Below are 18,065 nucleotides of genomic sequence, written 5' to 3' on the forward strand. Positions count from 1 at the left end.
CATACGACTACGTTATTATTCTAACGAGTAGGTATATATACCCATTGGAACATTTAGTACATTGTACAACTTATAAGGAAAGGATGAGAAGGGGAAGTGGATTTTATGGAGGAGGGGATGCATAGCAAGCGGATGTATCCTCTTTCTGTGCGTCTCGTCCTCTGTCGATTAAAGGTAGGCAATTGCAATTGCAGATATTTATAGGCAGCGGTCGTTTCGTTTTTTAAGTGTATTCAGGTAGCCGCTTGCTGGTTTGCCACCTTATGATATGATAAAAAAAATTGTGTGATATGTTTATATCATAGCTATTATGAACGAAAGTTATTACTATGAGTACATTTATATTACTTTTGTAAATAAGACATCAAAATAAATTGTTCACTTCATCGAAGTAAACCTTATTTTGTAAGCAATAGAGTTGAATTTGCGTTAAACATTAGAATGTAGAGCACTCACGGTTGCAGGTGCAGATGATGTCCGCGGCGGGGGGCGAGCCGATGCTGCGCCGTGTCAAGCAGGAGGCCGAGCCGCCGCCCCAGTACTCGCCCGACCCACATGCCGACCACCCGCTGCACCGCAGCACGCACATGGTCCACGCGCCACAGGTAACTCACAACCCATAACCCCACACCGAATTCTACCAATAGATTTAGACCTGTGTCGATTGATCATTTCTCGCGACGAGATCAAGCTTAAAAGACCCGAAAACACGGGTTTTAGGTCCTACCGGTTAATCGCGAGTCGCGGAACGAGTGACCGGCACGAGCTGTAAACACAAAAGAATCCAGGTTCTTTTGTATTGCCTTGACCCGATCGATCACATAAAAACAGTGATCCGATCAACACAGGTCTACCATTGATCCATCACACTCCGTGCCCGGATACAAACTGCGCGACACGTACGGATGCAGTTGCAGCGTCTATCTCTGTAAAATCAATAACTAGGTTACAAGAATGTACTAGTGCACCGGATTTAGGACCTAGTTTCGTTCCGGACATCCTAGATAACACATCTGTGAGTTTTATAGTTTTTAAAAAGTTTTCTATTGTGTTTATATTAGTTGGTTTAAAGTAATACGTTGTTTTTTAGGATGTATATTTTTTACTTATTGTTTTTATATACAATTTTCTGTAACACTTCCGTTATAACTGGTTAAAAGTACTGTTATTACATGCAATGGAATTAATGGTAACAATTTTCATATCATTTTCAGTCGGTTAATAACTTGTAATTCGCGTGTGAAGTGATATTTGAATACATATAATAAAGCTGTGCAATTATAGGCGTAATGAATTTATGAGGTATGCATTGGATGCGCATTTCGGTGATCGGTTTATCGATTTATAAGTTACCAATGTACATTTCTGTGTTTACGCAAAGCAATACTGTGTTACATTGCATTTTGTTCATAGGTTTAATACATTTAAACAGTTTCAAACGACTATAAAATTGTTAATTGTTTCTCTTTCAATTCTGCGACGATAGTTCCTTGTATAAGAAATTGCAGGATATTGTCCATAAAGACTTGTAGACAAGAAAAATAGACGCTTGTAACTGTGATAAATGTTAGTTATTACTGTACGTTGTATATAACGAGTGTATATAAGCTACCTTACTAGATACTTATTTGATTACATATATACGTATTGAATTTCATATAATTTAACCTACTTTTGAACGTTCCGTAGCGATAATGTCGTATACTTATTTTGAGTTGCGTAGTAGTATGCTACGTGTAGCAGTTTATACGCTACGACGTATCTACGAACGATTGTTATAATCCGCTGCTTTACTTATGTTGTGTTAATAATATTAGCTTGTAGGTAACACTGTCTTTTATCCCGGATTACATTAATGTTACATGTTATCCATTGACCTACATTCTCACTGAAAGCCTACATTTTAGTGTTGTTTTAATGAATTATATAAATTATATGAATTATGTAAATATTACGAGTTCTCTATAAATAGTAAATAGTACGAATCGTTATCTCTGGTATGTCTTATATATTATATAGATGTTATATAATCTGTAACCAAATTACAGTTTTCCACCATCCAACAGCTGGAACTCGAACCTAAGGAGGAGGTGAAGTTTTGCGTGTCCCCGGAGAGCGGGGCGGGGGGCAACGCCAGCCCGGAACAACAGCACTGCTCGTCGACAACCGCCGCAGCGGCCGCGCGCGACGAGGACGCGCCTCGACGCTTCTGTCTCGTGTGCGGCGACGTCGCGTCAGGCTTCCACTACGGCGTTGCCAGCTGTGAAGCCTGCAAGGCCTTCTTTAAGCGGACCATACAGGTTAAGATTAGAGTAACGTTACCGTGTTGAGGACTTCACTGTTGGTAGCTTGTATGATCAGATTCAGATAAGAGGAGAATCAAATTTAGAGACAATAATTACATTTGTACAAATCTTAAAACGGCGATATCAGATCAGAGGCCCCGATGTGAGGAAACGGTGTTCGCGGATGCGTCATCATCAAATAAAGGGGCTTCGTAAATTCACAGATGTTAAATTACCAGGGGAACATAGACTACACGTGCCCGGCGTCCAACGAGTGCGAGATCAACAAGCGGCGGCGCAAGGCGTGTCAGGCGTGTCGCTTTCGCAAGTGTCTCAGTACGGGGATGTTGCGTGAGGGCGTGCGTCTCGACCGCGTGCGCGGCGGCCGGCAGAAGTACCGCCGCGCACCAGACCTGCCCCCGCCCAACAACAAGCCGCACATCGACGATATCAAGGTCTCAGTGGTCTTGTACCACTTGTCATATAACTTTAATGAAAATATTTTATATCATAAGATGGCAAATGATCGAGCGGAATGGTGACTGCTGCCCATATAGATCCGCAATTGCAGATACATTGCCTACCTTTGATCGACGGAAGACAGGATGTACAGAGAAAGGAAATATCTCCTTCCTATGTATATTCCCCTCCGTCAAATATACTTCTTCTTCTCATCTTTTCCTTATACCTTCGTGCAACAGATGTTGCTGACGTCTACCATTGTTAAAAAGTTTCACAATGTTGTAATGACTGTCGTGTTCCAGATCCTGGAGGCGCTGTCGTCGTACGAGCCGGAGTTGCTGAGCTGCGGCGCTGCGCCTGCAGGTGTGACAGACCCCGCGGCGCGCACGTTGGCCTTGCTGGCAGACCTGTACGACAGGGAGCTGGTCGGCGTCATCGGCTGGGCAAAGCAGATACCCGGCTTCACTGAACTCCAGCTCAATGATCAGGTCTTTACAAATGTCTTAACAGGTTGTCTGCAGTCCTAGATGTTGGTTCGAAACTAGATACAATTTGGATTGGATTTATGGGTTTTACTGACTAATAATTGCTGTTTATTAAAAATGTGTTTATATGTGTGTGTGTTTTTAGATGCGGCTGCTACAGAGCACGTGGGCGGAGATGTTGAGCCTGATGGTGGCGTATAGATCTCTGCCGGTGGCGGCCACTCCCGCGCCCTCCTCTCCCGCACCACTACGTCTGCGCTTCGCACACGATCTCGCACTAGACGAGCACACCGCCAGAGATATTGGTGCACTTGACCTCTATCTGCAGGTATAGCATCTGTAACTTCACAGAGCTCACACAGAAGATCGTTATCTTTTAAATCATTTAAGGACAGGATGGGAAGAGAAAGTGGTTTTAATGGAATTGTAGACGCATATGAATGGTTGATATTCTTTTTCTGTGCGTCTCCTCCTCCGTCTATTAGATAGAAATCTGCAATTGCTGGATGTTTTCCCCATTGTTGTTAGATAAGTGGTGTGGCGCGGAGGCTGGAGCGGCTGGGGGCTCAGCGCGAGGAGTGCTACTTGCTGAAGGCGCTGGTGTTGGCCAACTCTGAGGCGCGTCTTGACGAGCACGCGGCGCAGAGACGTTTCCGTGACGCCATACTTGCAGCACTCAATGACGCTGTTAACGCACTCAGGTATAATACATACCAAAAATATTTACAGAACATCACACATCTTCTTTACACTTCATGAACATGTTTGTTAATTTTATATTTATTTAAATAATGTCTCATCTGTATACAGGATGTTTAACAGTAGTAGATCCCGCAATAACAATGTTTGTTGGGTGTCTACTGGTGCAATACCACGACCACACAGAAGACAGGTGTCAAGTGGAAGCAATTCCGAGTACAGTTTGATGAATGTGGTACTGGAAGACTAATTTTAGTCCTCTTTCCCTTCCAACTCTTTTCTTATTAGGAAAAAATGGGAAGGGAAAGTGGATTTGGTGGAAGAGGGGACGCATAGGAAGGAGAAATATCCTCTTTCTGTGCGTCCCCTTCTCCGTTGATTAAAGGTAGGCAGCGCATCTGCATTTGTGGATGTCTATGGGCAACGGTCGCTTCGCTATTGCGGCGAATCCAGGTGGCCATTTGTTCGTTTGCCACCTTATAATATATATAAAAAATATATATATAATTTTTACTTTTATGACATGTAATTATTACTAATACAATTGTAATTGTAGAAAATGTGTATTTTGCAGACCGTACAATGCGAATACAGCGCTGCAGCAGCTGTTGCTGTCGCTACCGGCGCTGCGGCACGCGGATGTTGCAGTGCGTCGCTTCTGGACCTGCGTACACCGAGATCGGCGCACGCATATGAACAAACTCTTCGTCGAAATGCTCGAGGCCTGTCTGCGGTAGGCCGCTAGTACGACACCGCGGCTCAGCTTACACTGGTCTTTACACACTACCAAGTAGGTCTAATTATTGGGTGATTAGAAAACCCTAAATGACTAAGTTGTGAATTGATGCGCAGACGCAGGACGTAATCGTCTCAGTGTATGGACAAGTTTGAACAAGGTTGTGTTATCGATTTGTTCTACAAATGCTTGCTCGAAACTTATCATTTTTTATCTGCTACGGCAACTAGTGGATTCGCCATTTTTTTTATACTTACCCGTAGCTTTTTAATGTAAAAACGTTTCGCTTTGGGTTAAGCATCGTTATGGTAATGGTGGCATGCGGGGCCGCGACTTTTTTTTTTTCATCACAAAAATGTCATTTTAATTTGTGTTTTTTTTTGCATTTAACGTTTCCCGAAGGTTAAAGTTTCGAGTTGTGAGTGTTTGTTGTGTATTATATATTTATATGGATATTTAGTCTGTGGTAATTTGGCTGTGAATTGGCGGGAAACGTGAAGTTTGCTATTTGAGTTGAAGTTTCTGATTTTAGGTTATGTTTTGAAATGATCGATGAATATCTTTTAGTTGAACATCGTTACATATTTTAATTTTATATATTTTTTTAAAAACATCTAAGTTTTTTACTTTATTACACTATTCATTTGACTGCAATATTTTTACATTAAAATTTTTTATTTTTTTTCCATTTCTCGTATAAATATTTTTTTAACAAAATTACTATTTTTTTTTTCTTTCTACAGTCGATCATTAATTATTAATTAGCATTTTATTTTGTATATTTAGAAATGTTGTCGCGTCCCCGCGCCTTAAATGTACAAAATGGACGAACCTAGTACAAAACTTGTTACTATTTTTGTATTATATAAAAAAAAATGTGTAATTTTTACTTTCCGTTATAATGTTGTCACACGTGAAAATACCTCAATAATAAAATATCTACTTAGTAATAACACATTAAAATATAAATTATATTGTTTATAAAACATTAGAAATATATAAAAAATTTGTAAGACATTTTCAAATTTTATTATGTACTGTGAAAATATGCAATAGAATTAAAAGATAATTATTTTTACAATGAAATAAATATTATTTATCCCGGCAACAGAACACTGCCACAACAGTGAAAACCTACCTCTTATAAAAAAACCTAAAATAATTAACAAATATAATCAAAATATGAATTATAAAATAAAAATTATATTCTTTTGTGATCAAAAATACAGTCAAAACCGTTTATAGCGACATCGTTTAGAACAACATACCGGTTAAATTGACCAAAATCAAAGGTCCTGGCTGAATGTTATATACATACCTTTCCTATTAATACCTGTCACCGGTTGTTACAACTATCGGTTATTACGACTCAATATGAGTAGTCCCTTCGATGTCGTTATAACAGATTTTGACTGTATTATAAAAAATGAATCTATTTGTAATTTGTACATAATACAGAGTAAATTCATTTTTCAAAAAATATTATACGAAAAAAAAAAAGGAATCTAACTTTAGGCCATAGCACTGTACGATTACGAGTTACATAATGCATTTTTAGATTTCATTTCAAATGGAAAAAAAACATCTGTACCACTTTAGTTTGTATTTCAACTAAAACTATCCCAGTCTTTTTAAATTATATATTTTTAATATTTTTAACACTGTTCCACTATATAGTTTAGTATAGGGATCGTGAAATAATCACGTGAGGCTCGAAAGAGGTGGATGGGATTCCTAAAAAAATCACGAAACATCACGAGGAGGGACAGTGGCTAATATATATCACGTGTTTTCTGAATGATGACGTAAATTTAATGTAACAATGTGATGTAAGTCTAAAACTTGCCACATATCAGGAGAGAGGGGACAGAAAAGTGTTAAAAAATATCACGTGATTAATACACGACCCCATATATAAAAGGCTGAAGTACACATTTCGTATAACGAAATATTCGGTATTACCTTAGAATTTTAATGTAGTGGTACTTGAATTAACATTGTCTCTGTTTTGTCTAAACGAATTCATATTTGCCAAGAGACGGGAAGGGGGGGGGGTCAGGCTGGGAGCTGACACCCCAGAGAATAAAAAAAAAATAGATATATGAAAAACTACAAGATACTAAGATGGATACCCTATAGATAACTCAAAAACTACATGTTTAGTGTCTTTAAAAAATTACCACATGTTGATAAAGTTCCCTTGCAATAAACAAAAAAAATAACTACTTGTCCAACCAATATCTTGTATAAATTATCGACTGGCAACACCTTTCTTTTTTTCCAAAACAAAGAAAATATTTATTAATACAAGTACAAGTGCAGTGGAATTCTACCGTTAGGCTTTGTAATATTGTAGAACATAAAAATGCTAAGCATTATTTTAACCCGTGGAATATGATTATATACCTCACCTCTGTTACCAATGCACGCATTAAATAAACCTATATAAAATATAATAAATAATAATTTATATATATTTTATATTATATATAAATATAACAAATCGCCCAATATAACAAATCTGTTTATTTAATCTTAAGATAAATTTTATGCATTTTGTAAATAATTATACATTTTACATAATATGGGATCGGTTTCTGCTTTTAAAATGTACAAATTTTACTTGATTGCATAAACACTTTGTTTTTATACAAAAGTGTATTTATTGAATGAATTTTCTGAATGATTTAAAAATACGTTTAATTGTGAATGAATTTTTTTTTCAAATTTCTTCATTATTTGACAATGGATTTCTACTGTAAGTTTAAATTTGTATAAAACATACTAAGTCTTAATTCTCACTCTGTTGTAAAAAATTAGACGAAAATATATTTTGAAACAAGTGTTTTGTCAGTTTTTAAACATTATTGTCAATTTGGCGCGAAAAGCTTAATTTTTTCTTAATTACTTTTCGTGGCAAAGGTAACGCAAATTAATTTTTTTCTTAATTTCTTTTATTCGTGGCTAAGGTAACGTAAATGAGTTTGTGAACTGTGAAACAATTGTATTTAATCTGGGCTACTTCGTGTTATTCTAAGAAAAAAAACATATTTTTGACAGTGAACGTAAACTTTGGTTAAAAAAAAATTTCCAGTGAGACGCGTCTCGTTTTATTTTAGGTTATTCTTATGTTAAGAATATTCAAGATTATTTATAGTTTTCATTTTGTGTAATGGAATATTTTAGAGCGGACGGGGAATGTCTCAGGCGTGATGTGCCAGATTAGGTTAAGTGTTTATTTGTTAGTGTTTGTTGTGTTACAAGATGGCGGACCATTTTGGCGGTAAAATTTGTTTCATATACTTTAATAAATAAAATTCCGTATAAATTCATCGATGTTAAGTTAGTTCCTATGATTCTGTTATTGAAAAATTACGTTTTTATCCCAATGATGTCTACTTTTATTGAAAAGGAAACAAAAAATTTATAAAAAAAAACGTGATTTGTAAAAAGAATCTATATTATACTGAAGTTTGTAAGAATTAATGTGTAGTTTGTAAATTTGTGATGATATACGTTAGTTAGCTGTAGTAATTTGTACCCTGTAGCGTTTTGACATCAAAACATGTTGTACAACTTTACTCTGTGTCTTATTTTAATGTAAACTCGTACCTTCATTTGTTTATACAATGTTATTTATAATTATGTCGACCGCTCCTTGAGATATGTAAATTGAATAAAAAAGTTGGAAAAAAATTGCATTTTTTTCACTAAAAAACCACATATGTGAGTTAAAAATTACCTTCTCCCTTCCCAACCTTTTTTTAATTATTAAGAAAGGATGGGTAGGGTAAGAGGGGGCGCATAGGAAGGGGAAATATCCTCTTTTAGTGCGTCTCCTTCTCCGTTGATTAAAGGTAGGCAATGCATCTGCAGTTGCGGATGTTTATGGGCAACGGTCACTTCGCTATTTTAGCGAATTGCTCGTTAGCCTTTTGACATAAAAAAGTTGAATATATTCATCAATAACTCGGATGTCGAAATATTAAATGATGGTTTGACATCATTTAAAAATAAATTATCTAAATTAAATTAAAATTAAAAATAGTTATACATGTGTCTGATGTAATTTGTACATGCCTTTAGTTGGTATACAAAATGTATCAATGAATTTTTAAATTATTTCTATTTAGTATGAAAGCTGTTTGTGTGATTAAATAATTAAGTCGAAGTGACAAAGAAATCAAACACTTTTTTAATTTAAATGTTATAATTATTGCCTTAAACACTATATACAATTTATTTGATATAAAATTAATTTCGAATCGTCACAGAGTAAAGCCATAGGCTAGACAATAGCGAACTGTTCGTACAACAACTCTCGCACTTTGTAGTACTCCTCGGAGAGGACGCCCTCCAGCGCCACGCGCCCGTTCTCCAACTAAAAAAATAATATATTTTGTTTCTATTCGACCAAAGAGAAAATCTTACATACTAAAGTAGAATGATATTTACAACAGTATTATTTAAAATAAAAATAAAAACAATAATTGCAAACAGAATAAAACACAAAAGTAAGCTTATGATAAGAAATTATTCAAAATACTGTCAGTACAATGTGTACAGTGTACAATATGAAGTGTGTAATGTGCACAATATGAAGTGTAATGTGCACAATATGGAGTGTAATGTGTACAATATGAAGTGTAATGTTTACAACATTGAGTGTGTAATGTAAACAATATGGAGTGTTTTATGTGAACAATATGGAGTGTGTAATGTGAACAATATGGAATGTGTAATATGAACAATATGTAGTGTGTAATGTGAACAATATGTAGTGTGTAATGTGAACAGTAAAAGTATGTACGGCGTGTACAGCAGCTACTGACCCGTCGTATAGCGACAGTGCCGCTGCAGCACTCGAGCGCGCCGCCGCTGAACTCCGCGGGCAGGCCGGCGCGGGCGAGCGCACCGCGCAGCTCCGACAGCCGCAACGAGTTGATGAAGGCCGCGCTGTGCGCCGCGCCGCCTCGTGCACGCTCCAGGGACATCATCTCATCATCCTCCGGTTCTTGCTCACCCTCCTCTGTATAAATAGCGATGCAATAAGAATAAAAAAGCTAAGTAAGGTAAAATTAAAAAAAAATATATTGTAATTTTTTTTTGTATAATTAGCTGAATTCTGTAGCCTCGCCATCTACATTAGTAAGGTCAGAAACGTATTTAAGGTAATCGAATGGCAAAATGGTAGTTCTCTATCTGTATTAGAGAGGTAGTGCGTGTACCTGCGCCGGCGCATGTTGCACGCGAGCGCTGCGCTACGACAGCGGAGAGCCAGGCGAGCTCGGCGTCACCGGCGCTGCGCCACGCCAGCTCGCTCACCAGCGCGTCTGTCAGCTTCACCTGATAAACCACACAACATGACAAACATAGTTTTATATATTTGTTGACATACTAGCTTTTGACCGCGACTTCTTCAGTGCAGAAATTAAAAAAAATGTTGCCTTTATGCCGCGTGTACACATCCCGGAACAAATGGGGTTTTGCGTACACGCGTACAAAAAAAAATTAAATTAGTTTTACTTTATCAGAAACCCAAATACATAACTTGTACGAAAAATTAATTTTTCTAGATATTACATAAAGACAATGGTATTATTATTTTTATTTTATTAATATTGTGTAGATTTTTTTTTTGTCTTAAGTAACTAACCACTACAATCGAAACTTTAAATTGAATCTGACTAATATTATAAATGAGAAAGTTTGAATGGATGTATGGCTGCCCGTTACCAGGTAATTGCTAGAACTTCTGAATTGATCTGGATGTTAGAATATTGCAGTCTAGAATAGCTAAGACTAAGAATTTTTAATTCCATGCAGACGTCTTAGGTGACAGCCAGTTTTTTATTACAAAATAAAAAAAATCCAATAATACTTTTATTACAAAGTAGCATACAAAATCAAAGAAATAAGCAATTTTTTGCACCTTTTTTAAGCAGGAATGTCTACTGACCTGGTAGATGTGAGACTCTGTGGTAGCGTCAATTGTATCTCCCTTGTTAGGTGTAAACACCTTCTCTATTCCCTCACTTTCACAATGTTTACTGCAAAATACAAAAAAAAAAAATCAGCTAATATACTAAAAATAATAATATTAAATTGATATTATGTACATATATTATGAATTCGCCGAAATAACGAAGCTATCTTTGACCATAGATCAGATATCGACAGAGGAGGGGACTTTTTGTACATACGCAAGTGTATTAGCAGCGTGAGGGCGAGCTCGGAGCGCGACAATCGCACGCGGCTTGGCGTGCGAGACCAGTCGCAGCAACGAGTCGCCGTCGCAGCGACCCTCCAGCTCCACGTACTGTATACTAGCGCGCACAGCCACAGTACGCAACACACTCACACACTTGCTAGGGATCTCTATCATCTCCTCTAAAAATATAACGATTTATTAAAAAAAAAATTTTTTTTTTCAAAATGAAAATTTTTTTTTTTTTGTCAAAACGAATGTAACTAACGAGCAATATATGTGACATTACGCATAAAGGATTTTATGTCTGTAAGAAAATGTGTGAACTGTGAACTAAAAATGAGAGAACGTCAGCTGAACAGTTTAATGTTACCATTTTCATAATTTCCAAATTTCATAAAAATATCACTCATGATGTTATGGAGATTAATTTACTAATTTGTTTGTATCAATTTAAATACAAAGGAATTACTACGAGAACTTAGTCATAATTTACAAATCAATTGCTTGAAGCTTGGAAAATTTTGTTTACTGGTAACCCTTAAAACTGGTAGACTCTTCTGTCAATGTCAAAAAAAACTGACATAAGATTGTGAGACTATAATGAAGCATTGAAATAGCCAGAATAGAAGTCTCGCTGGACCAGAGCACTACTCTTTATCAAAGATTTGCATCAATTTCTCGACTAAAATGTGTATTGGTTTAAATACCATCAGGTTCTTGTTTCTGCGGCGGCGCTGGCGGCACATCTCTAATCTCCCCCTCAGCATCCACTATCTCTGCCAATCTGTAGTCTTCCGGCTGCAAATAGGAATATAAATAATAAATATTTTACAATAACTACGAAACGCAGATTACACAAATAATTTTGAAACGCAGTTTACTATAAATATCATATATACAATTTAATTATAGTATAATTAAGAAACGCGGACCGACACCTATAATTACAAAACGCTGTGTATAATATAACTTCGAAACGCAGTATACTCTAAGTAGTTCAAACATAGTTTTCACATCGTATAATTACAAAACGCGGTTTATAATTTTGAAACACAGTTGCGACCAACCCGTATAATTTCTCCGTAGTCATCAGCGCGGGTTCTCTCCTCATGGAAGGGGTACATGGCGTGGTGCCGCTTGTTGGTCTTGAAGCAGCCGGTGGGGCGAGTGTCATGTCGCACCGGGATGTCATGTCTGCCTGTCACTACGCACATCTCTAGTTCACCTTCGGATTCGGAATCAGAGGATATGCCCCCAATGTCCTCTCTGAAAAGAAATGATTAGAGTCAATAGACTATCTATGCCACTAAGATATATCCAAGAGTGAGTCGGTAACACTAAACATGTTAACTAAAAAGTTCAAGTAAGTTGAGATTTACAGTTCTTTTAACCTCATTTTGAGATGAAAAATGTGTAAAGCATATGAAAAATATAAAAAAAAAAAACTTAAACAAAAATTATGATTTAGACCGCAGCACTGCGGATAAAAATAAGTAGTCATTAATGAACAATTCAGTCTAGATTTATTATGAAAATACACTTAGAGTCACTTTTCTTTAACGACGGAGTAGAGCAACAAGTTTGACACACTTCTGGCACACTCGGGCAAGGTTACACAATTGACTTACTTATCGGTGTTGTTGATCTTCATCCGCTGCTGTTGCAGGAAGTCCTCCAGTTCTGCACCTTCAAGTCTCACACGCTTCTTCACCATCAGCTCAATGGTCCTGTCCCCTCCTTTATCTATCAGGTCCCGAGCTAGGGTACCTGGAGATGTCCTGGAAATTAACAAATAAATATTTTTTTTTATATAAAGAAACTAATTTAATAGAATGTTAATATTCTAAAAAAAGGGAGGCATTTACATACCTTGCCGTTAACACAATAGAGTTTAAATTGTTAGGAGCCCATAGTAGAAAGAGGTCCCTCGCGAAGCCAGCCTCTAGGTCAGGGAAGGAGGCGAGCACCACCTTGGGCCCCGGGGTTCTGGTCACTTCCACCACCGAGTGACATAGCTGAAGGTGGCGGAGAGCGAAGGGGTTGCTGCGTGCACCTTCGAACGCACGCGTTAGTTTGTCGCTCATCCATTCTATCTGGTTAATAAAAGATTTTATGACTGTACAAGGAAATGTACAAAATACTATAGTGTACAATATCTTTAAAAACATGAATTTCAAGTCCCGTAACTGGTCTATAAGAACATTGTCATCTCTGTTTTACCAAAATAGTATAAAAATTATAAAAAGGAAGCAATATGGTTGTAATATTAACAACATTAAATTATTTATTTATTTATAATACCCACAAAACTATTTTAAAATAATTTGATTGCAGGATCAAAAATTTTTTTTAAAATTGAAATTAAAGTAAAAATTAGCAAGTTAGATTAAATTAAATTAAATAAATTTAAAGAAAGTAAAAATTAAGAAGTATAAATATAACTACTAAAATCACTGTAAGGTTACAAAATTTTTGAAGAAAGTTATTATTTACCTGATCTCAGATTATTCAAAGAATCTGAGAGAAATAACAAGTATTTCTCGCCACTCCTGTTATAGAGTAACAAAACCAACCTACCTGTGACTTAGCAAATTCCAGTACATTATAACTGACGTTGGAGAGTAGGAGTAAGGAGTATGCCACTAGCCCCGAGTCCTTGTTGCGCCACAACTGATCCAACATGTGGGCAAGCTCAAGTACCCGACCAGCAGTGTCTGTGCAGACAAGCACTGAGCCACCACCACGGAGTGTACTAAGGATGGTCGCTGAAATATTAATTTGCTATATTGCCTAGTGGTAAATTTTTAAAATGAATAAACTATTTTCTACCCTCTTGTAATAACGAAAGGATGAGTAGGGGATGTGGCAAGAGACCAAATCTATAGGAAGAAGAAATATTTTCTGTCTGTGCCCTCCTCTTTCTATTTAAGGTAGGCAAATCATTTGCAAACTTATAATTTGTATGCTGAATAATTATAGATAATGGTGACTATTATTTTAACAAAATTAGGTATCTACTTGCTTGTTTGCCATCTTCTACTAGAAAAACAAGAAGGCTGGAATGATACCTAACTAATATAATTTGAGAGATTTGGAATCCTAAGCACATATGCTTACGATTAGATTAGGTGTTATAAAAGTAAATAAATTATAAAATATACTGTCATACATACTCATTAATTTCTCATCTCGCAATCTTCTTCTCTGTTGTACGTAATCAGCATTTGCTGCTCCGAGCAGGAGTAATGATGGCCGCATGATCTTCTCAATTTCGCAGCCGTTGAGATGCCTTTCTTTTTTATGGTTAAAGTCGGGTGCATACACAATGTCTTCCTCTCCTGGTGCAACTATTCTCCAGACGGTGCCGCCGAGGGAATGTCCAGCAGGAATTGGTGTAATCCTCAATCCATGGCCTTTACCTGAAATATACAGCAATAAGTTTAAATAATATTGAACATATTGATTGTCATTTCAAATAAGACAATAAAACTTGATGAACTATATGTTTTTAGTGACTTTCCTAAAGTCTAGTTCATGTTCCTTGAATGATTATTTTTATATTAATAGGTGACAAACAAGCAAACGGCCACCTGAATTCGCCTAAATAGCGGGCGACAGTTGCCCATAGACATCGGCAAATGCAGATGCGCCTACCTTTAATCAACAGAGAAGACGCACAGAAAGAGGACATTTCCCCTTCTATGCGTCCCCTCTTCCGCCAAATCCATTTTCTAGAAAGAGGACTAAAATTAGCCCAGACAAAATGGAATTACTTCCAATTCACGCCTGTCTTCTGTGTGGACATAGTATTTCATTGGTCAACCCGGCACATTTGTGCAACCAACAAATATTGTTGCGGGATCTACCACTGTTGAACTTATTAAGAAAGATTATTTATACTTATTAAGAAGATTGTGGCATAAGACTTGAATAAGTTGTTTACGAGTAATTAATACCTTTCATATCAACACTTTGATTATATTTCAACTGTGTAATTCTGTCGAATGCTGCATCCACATCATCAAGGGTGAAGAGATCAAAGTCTGACACATTCCTGTGAGACTGGTATAGATCGTACATGAACATCTGGCCCATCTTGTACACAGGGAGTGTAGCATAAATAGGACAATTCAGTCCTAGCTGTCCCACCGCATATGGTAATGCACCAAGATGCAGAGGATCCGAATGTGACAGCAGTACAGCATCTATACTATTGATGTGTCTGAAATATATATAATCAATCAAATAACAATGGGCATGACTGACACAAAGCGTATTTGTAACTCCAACAAGTAATAGTGGTCTGTATTATTTCATTTCTTATCAGATGTTTAACCGAAAATATACAAAAACATAACCTCAAAATCTAACCTTTTTAACTCTTTGATAAAATCCATATCAAACTTTTCATCCCAGCCGCAATCTAAGAGGAACTTAAATTCATCTACTTGAAGCACATAACACGGCGGTGACTCGTCTCCAGCTCCGGAGAGGCAGTGTAACTTTATAATGGACGTCATCTTTATTTTATAGTAATTCTAACATAGAAACACAACTTTGAATATAAAACTTTTAATATTTCAATTTCATGCTGAAAGATTCAATGTAACTTTGCGTTTTAGAACTTAAAAATACTTAAAAAGTTTACAAATAATTATAAAAATGTAATTCAATTTCCAAGCAGTGGCTTTTAGGTATAAAAATGTAGACAAGCTATTGTTTATGTCTCTTTACTTTGACAGTGACAATTGACATTTGACAAAGAGTTCGCCAAAGAGTCCACACCGTCCATACCACATAATAAAAGCGGGAATAAAAGCTAAGAGTGCTTAATTAACAACGTGCTTATAAAAAATCGTTGCACTTGAATTTTGTCTATGCGACGAAATGTTTTATGTTTGTTTCTAAAATAATATTTTTTCAATTGAAATTGTTATATCCCTGCAGTACAAATTATAAGTGGCTTTTATGAATAAGGCCATCAGTTAAATGGACATACTACGTTTTGAATAAGGCCATCAGTTTCAAAATCTTAAATTGTCATGGTAAACGCCGTAATGTCATCAAACAATGAGGAGCCAATTGAGTATAATACAAAATTGGGTGAAATAATGGGTAAAGAAAATATTAACTTTTTATCTATTTTCACAACAAACAAAAAAACATAAAAGTTTAATGTATACAGTTTACAATGAAGGTACAACAAAACACGTCCTCAATCCTTGATTTTTTTTAAAAGATCTGATAAGCATTGTTTTACTTCCACTTCAATCTGTATGTCTTTAAAAGTTTGAATAGGGGTGATTACCCCTTTAATTTGCCTATGTGCATCGTTATCGTACTTCGCGGGTGTAATTGAGTCGTGTAATTTTTTGTTTAATGGAGTTAGAGGATGAGGATTTGAACGGGCTGAATGGTTATAATCTCTCATATCCGGATACAATGTACGTAGTATCAGAGGTTTGTCCATTTCATCCACAACAATAAACGGTCGACCTAACTGTATTTCGTGTCGAGCTCTAACCGCTTCTTCTAATCTCGCTTCATATTTAGCTTGTATGGTATCTGCATCTTTTTCTGCCAATCTTCTTATCCTTTCTTCGAATTTTGCGTCTGGAATTTTTTTTATTACTGCTATATTACAAGATCAACTCTTATTAATTATGTATCACAAATTTCAAATGGGTATTGAAGGCGTCATGAAATACGTAAGCTGTGTCGTATCTGGGCAGCTCAATTGATAACTTATTACGTAGAAAAAAAATATTTACCGTTGTATTTCATTACAACATAGTTCAGCAGCAATATAGAAACATAAATTACAATAACAATTATCATGTACACCCACCATTCCCCGCGTAACAACTGATCCTGTAACAGCAAGAGATTAGAACAAATAAATAGATACATTACCGCAGATCACTTTTTTATATTTAACTAGCTTTTACCCGCGACACCGTCCGCGCGGAATAAAAAATAGAAAACGGGGTAAAAATTATCCTATGTCCGTCTCCTAGTTCTAAGCTACCTCCCCATCAATTTTCAGTCAAATCGATTCAGCCGTTCTTGAGTTATAAATAGTGTAACTAACCCGACTTTCTTTTATATATATACTAGCTTTTTCCCGCGACTCCGTCCGCGCGGAATAAAAAAAAATAGAAAACGGGGTAAAAATTATCCTATGTCCTATTCCTGGTTCTAAGCTACCTGCACACCAATTTTCAGTCAAATCGATTCAGCCGTTCTTGAGTTATAAATGGTGTAACTAACACAACTTTCTTTTATATATATAGATATATAGATATAGATTTTTAATGAAAACCTTAACATATTCGAACTTGCGCTACCTATTAAAGGAACACGAACAACAAAATGTTGTCTTACCCAAGTTAACATAATAGATATTTTTAATTATGTATTTCATTAATAGTATATAATCTTGGTTCATATTATGTTTTGAAAATTTATTCTTACAATTATAATAGACATTTGGTTTTTGACATCCAAAGACTTTTGTTGACATTTAAGCCAAAAGAAGGTTTTCAAGACATAAATCGAGCTTTAAAAGGTCTACTTGCAGCAATTGTAGAAAATAAGGATTTCTTAAAATATTTTTTTAATAAGCGTTTAAATCTTTACTAAAATCTGGCTATTTTTAAAATAAAATAAATAGATGGCGCTATCCGATAAATGGTTACACCTACATCACGCTATTGAGAAGAGATATATTGTCAAATTAGTCTTAGATCTCAATAAGCATTTTTTTCAGTGTGGTTACGACATAAGCTCACTATCACTATTGTAATAAATAACGTTGGAAAGCACAAGCCATTCATCTGCGTGTTCCCGCGGTGTGGTGGTTTTAGCAATGGCTATCGTAGCCCATTTGGGCACGCATCCTCTCTGAGAATTACTTTGCCGTAATAAATTTACGAATTTAAAACACCAGAATCAAATACGTATTCGATACCTAAATATTTTTAAAATGTTTTTTACTTAAATTCCTCACAAAATTATGATATCTATTGGAACATATTTACTTAAATAATTCGCTTTTTTATATTGTTCAGTAATTATTTTTAAACTCCGGCTTATAAATTAAATTACAAATAAACAGAAGCCATTCTTTCACTTCTTCGAGATAAACCGCTCGGAACCGGTTCAAACCGCATGCGAGTCGCATTATT

General features: G+C 36.1%; 2 protein-coding genes across 7 annotated transcripts in view; one reads left to right on the forward strand and one right to left on the reverse strand.

Moving 5' to 3' along the window:
• The window catches only part of LOC106716141 (steroid hormone receptor ERR1), a 37,407-nt gene extending 32,402 nt beyond the window's left edge, over positions 1-5,005 (forward strand). For 3 of the 6 annotated variants that reach the window (XM_014509584.2, XM_014509582.2, XM_045681844.1), the window contains 7 exons: positions 465-605; positions 2,049-2,300; positions 2,510-2,740; positions 3,050-3,235; positions 3,378-3,560; positions 3,761-3,933; positions 4,506-5,005. In XM_014509584.2, the coding sequence (XP_014365070.2) occupies positions 465-605; positions 2,049-2,300; positions 2,510-2,740; positions 3,050-3,235; positions 3,378-3,560; positions 3,761-3,933; positions 4,506-4,668 (1,329 nt within the window). In that variant the 3' untranslated portion in view covers positions 4,669-5,005. The remainder of the gene's footprint in view (positions 1-464; positions 606-2,048; positions 2,301-2,509; positions 2,741-3,049; positions 3,236-3,377; positions 3,561-3,760; positions 3,934-4,505) is intronic. The other 3 variants (XM_045681845.1, XM_045681846.1, XM_045681847.1) reach the window with 3 other exon arrangements.
• Positions 5,006-8,891: 3,886 nt separating this feature from the next.
• Positions 8,892-15,539, reverse strand: LOC106716123 (probable cleavage and polyadenylation specificity factor subunit 2). Its single transcript, XM_045681809.1, has 13 exons — positions 15,250-15,539; positions 14,835-15,100; positions 14,052-14,297; positions 13,456-13,643; positions 12,748-12,971; positions 12,507-12,656; positions 11,946-12,144; positions 11,586-11,676; positions 10,871-11,057; positions 10,627-10,717; positions 9,896-10,013; positions 9,500-9,696; positions 8,892-9,048 (listed from the first exon to the last, which is right to left on the reverse strand). The coding sequence occupies exons 1-13, from the start codon at positions 15,396-15,398 to the stop codon at positions 8,956-8,958; spliced, it is 2,199 nt and encodes a 732-aa protein (XP_045537765.1). The 5' UTR covers positions 15,399-15,539; the 3' UTR covers positions 8,892-8,955.
• Positions 15,540-18,065: the final 2,526 nt, after the last annotated feature.

The sequence above is a fragment of the Papilio machaon genome, chromosome 17 (genome assembly GCF_912999745.1).
Source record: "Papilio machaon chromosome 17, ilPapMach1.1, whole genome shotgun sequence".
Lineage (NCBI taxonomy): Eukaryota > Metazoa > Arthropoda > Insecta > Lepidoptera > Papilionidae > Papilio > Papilio machaon.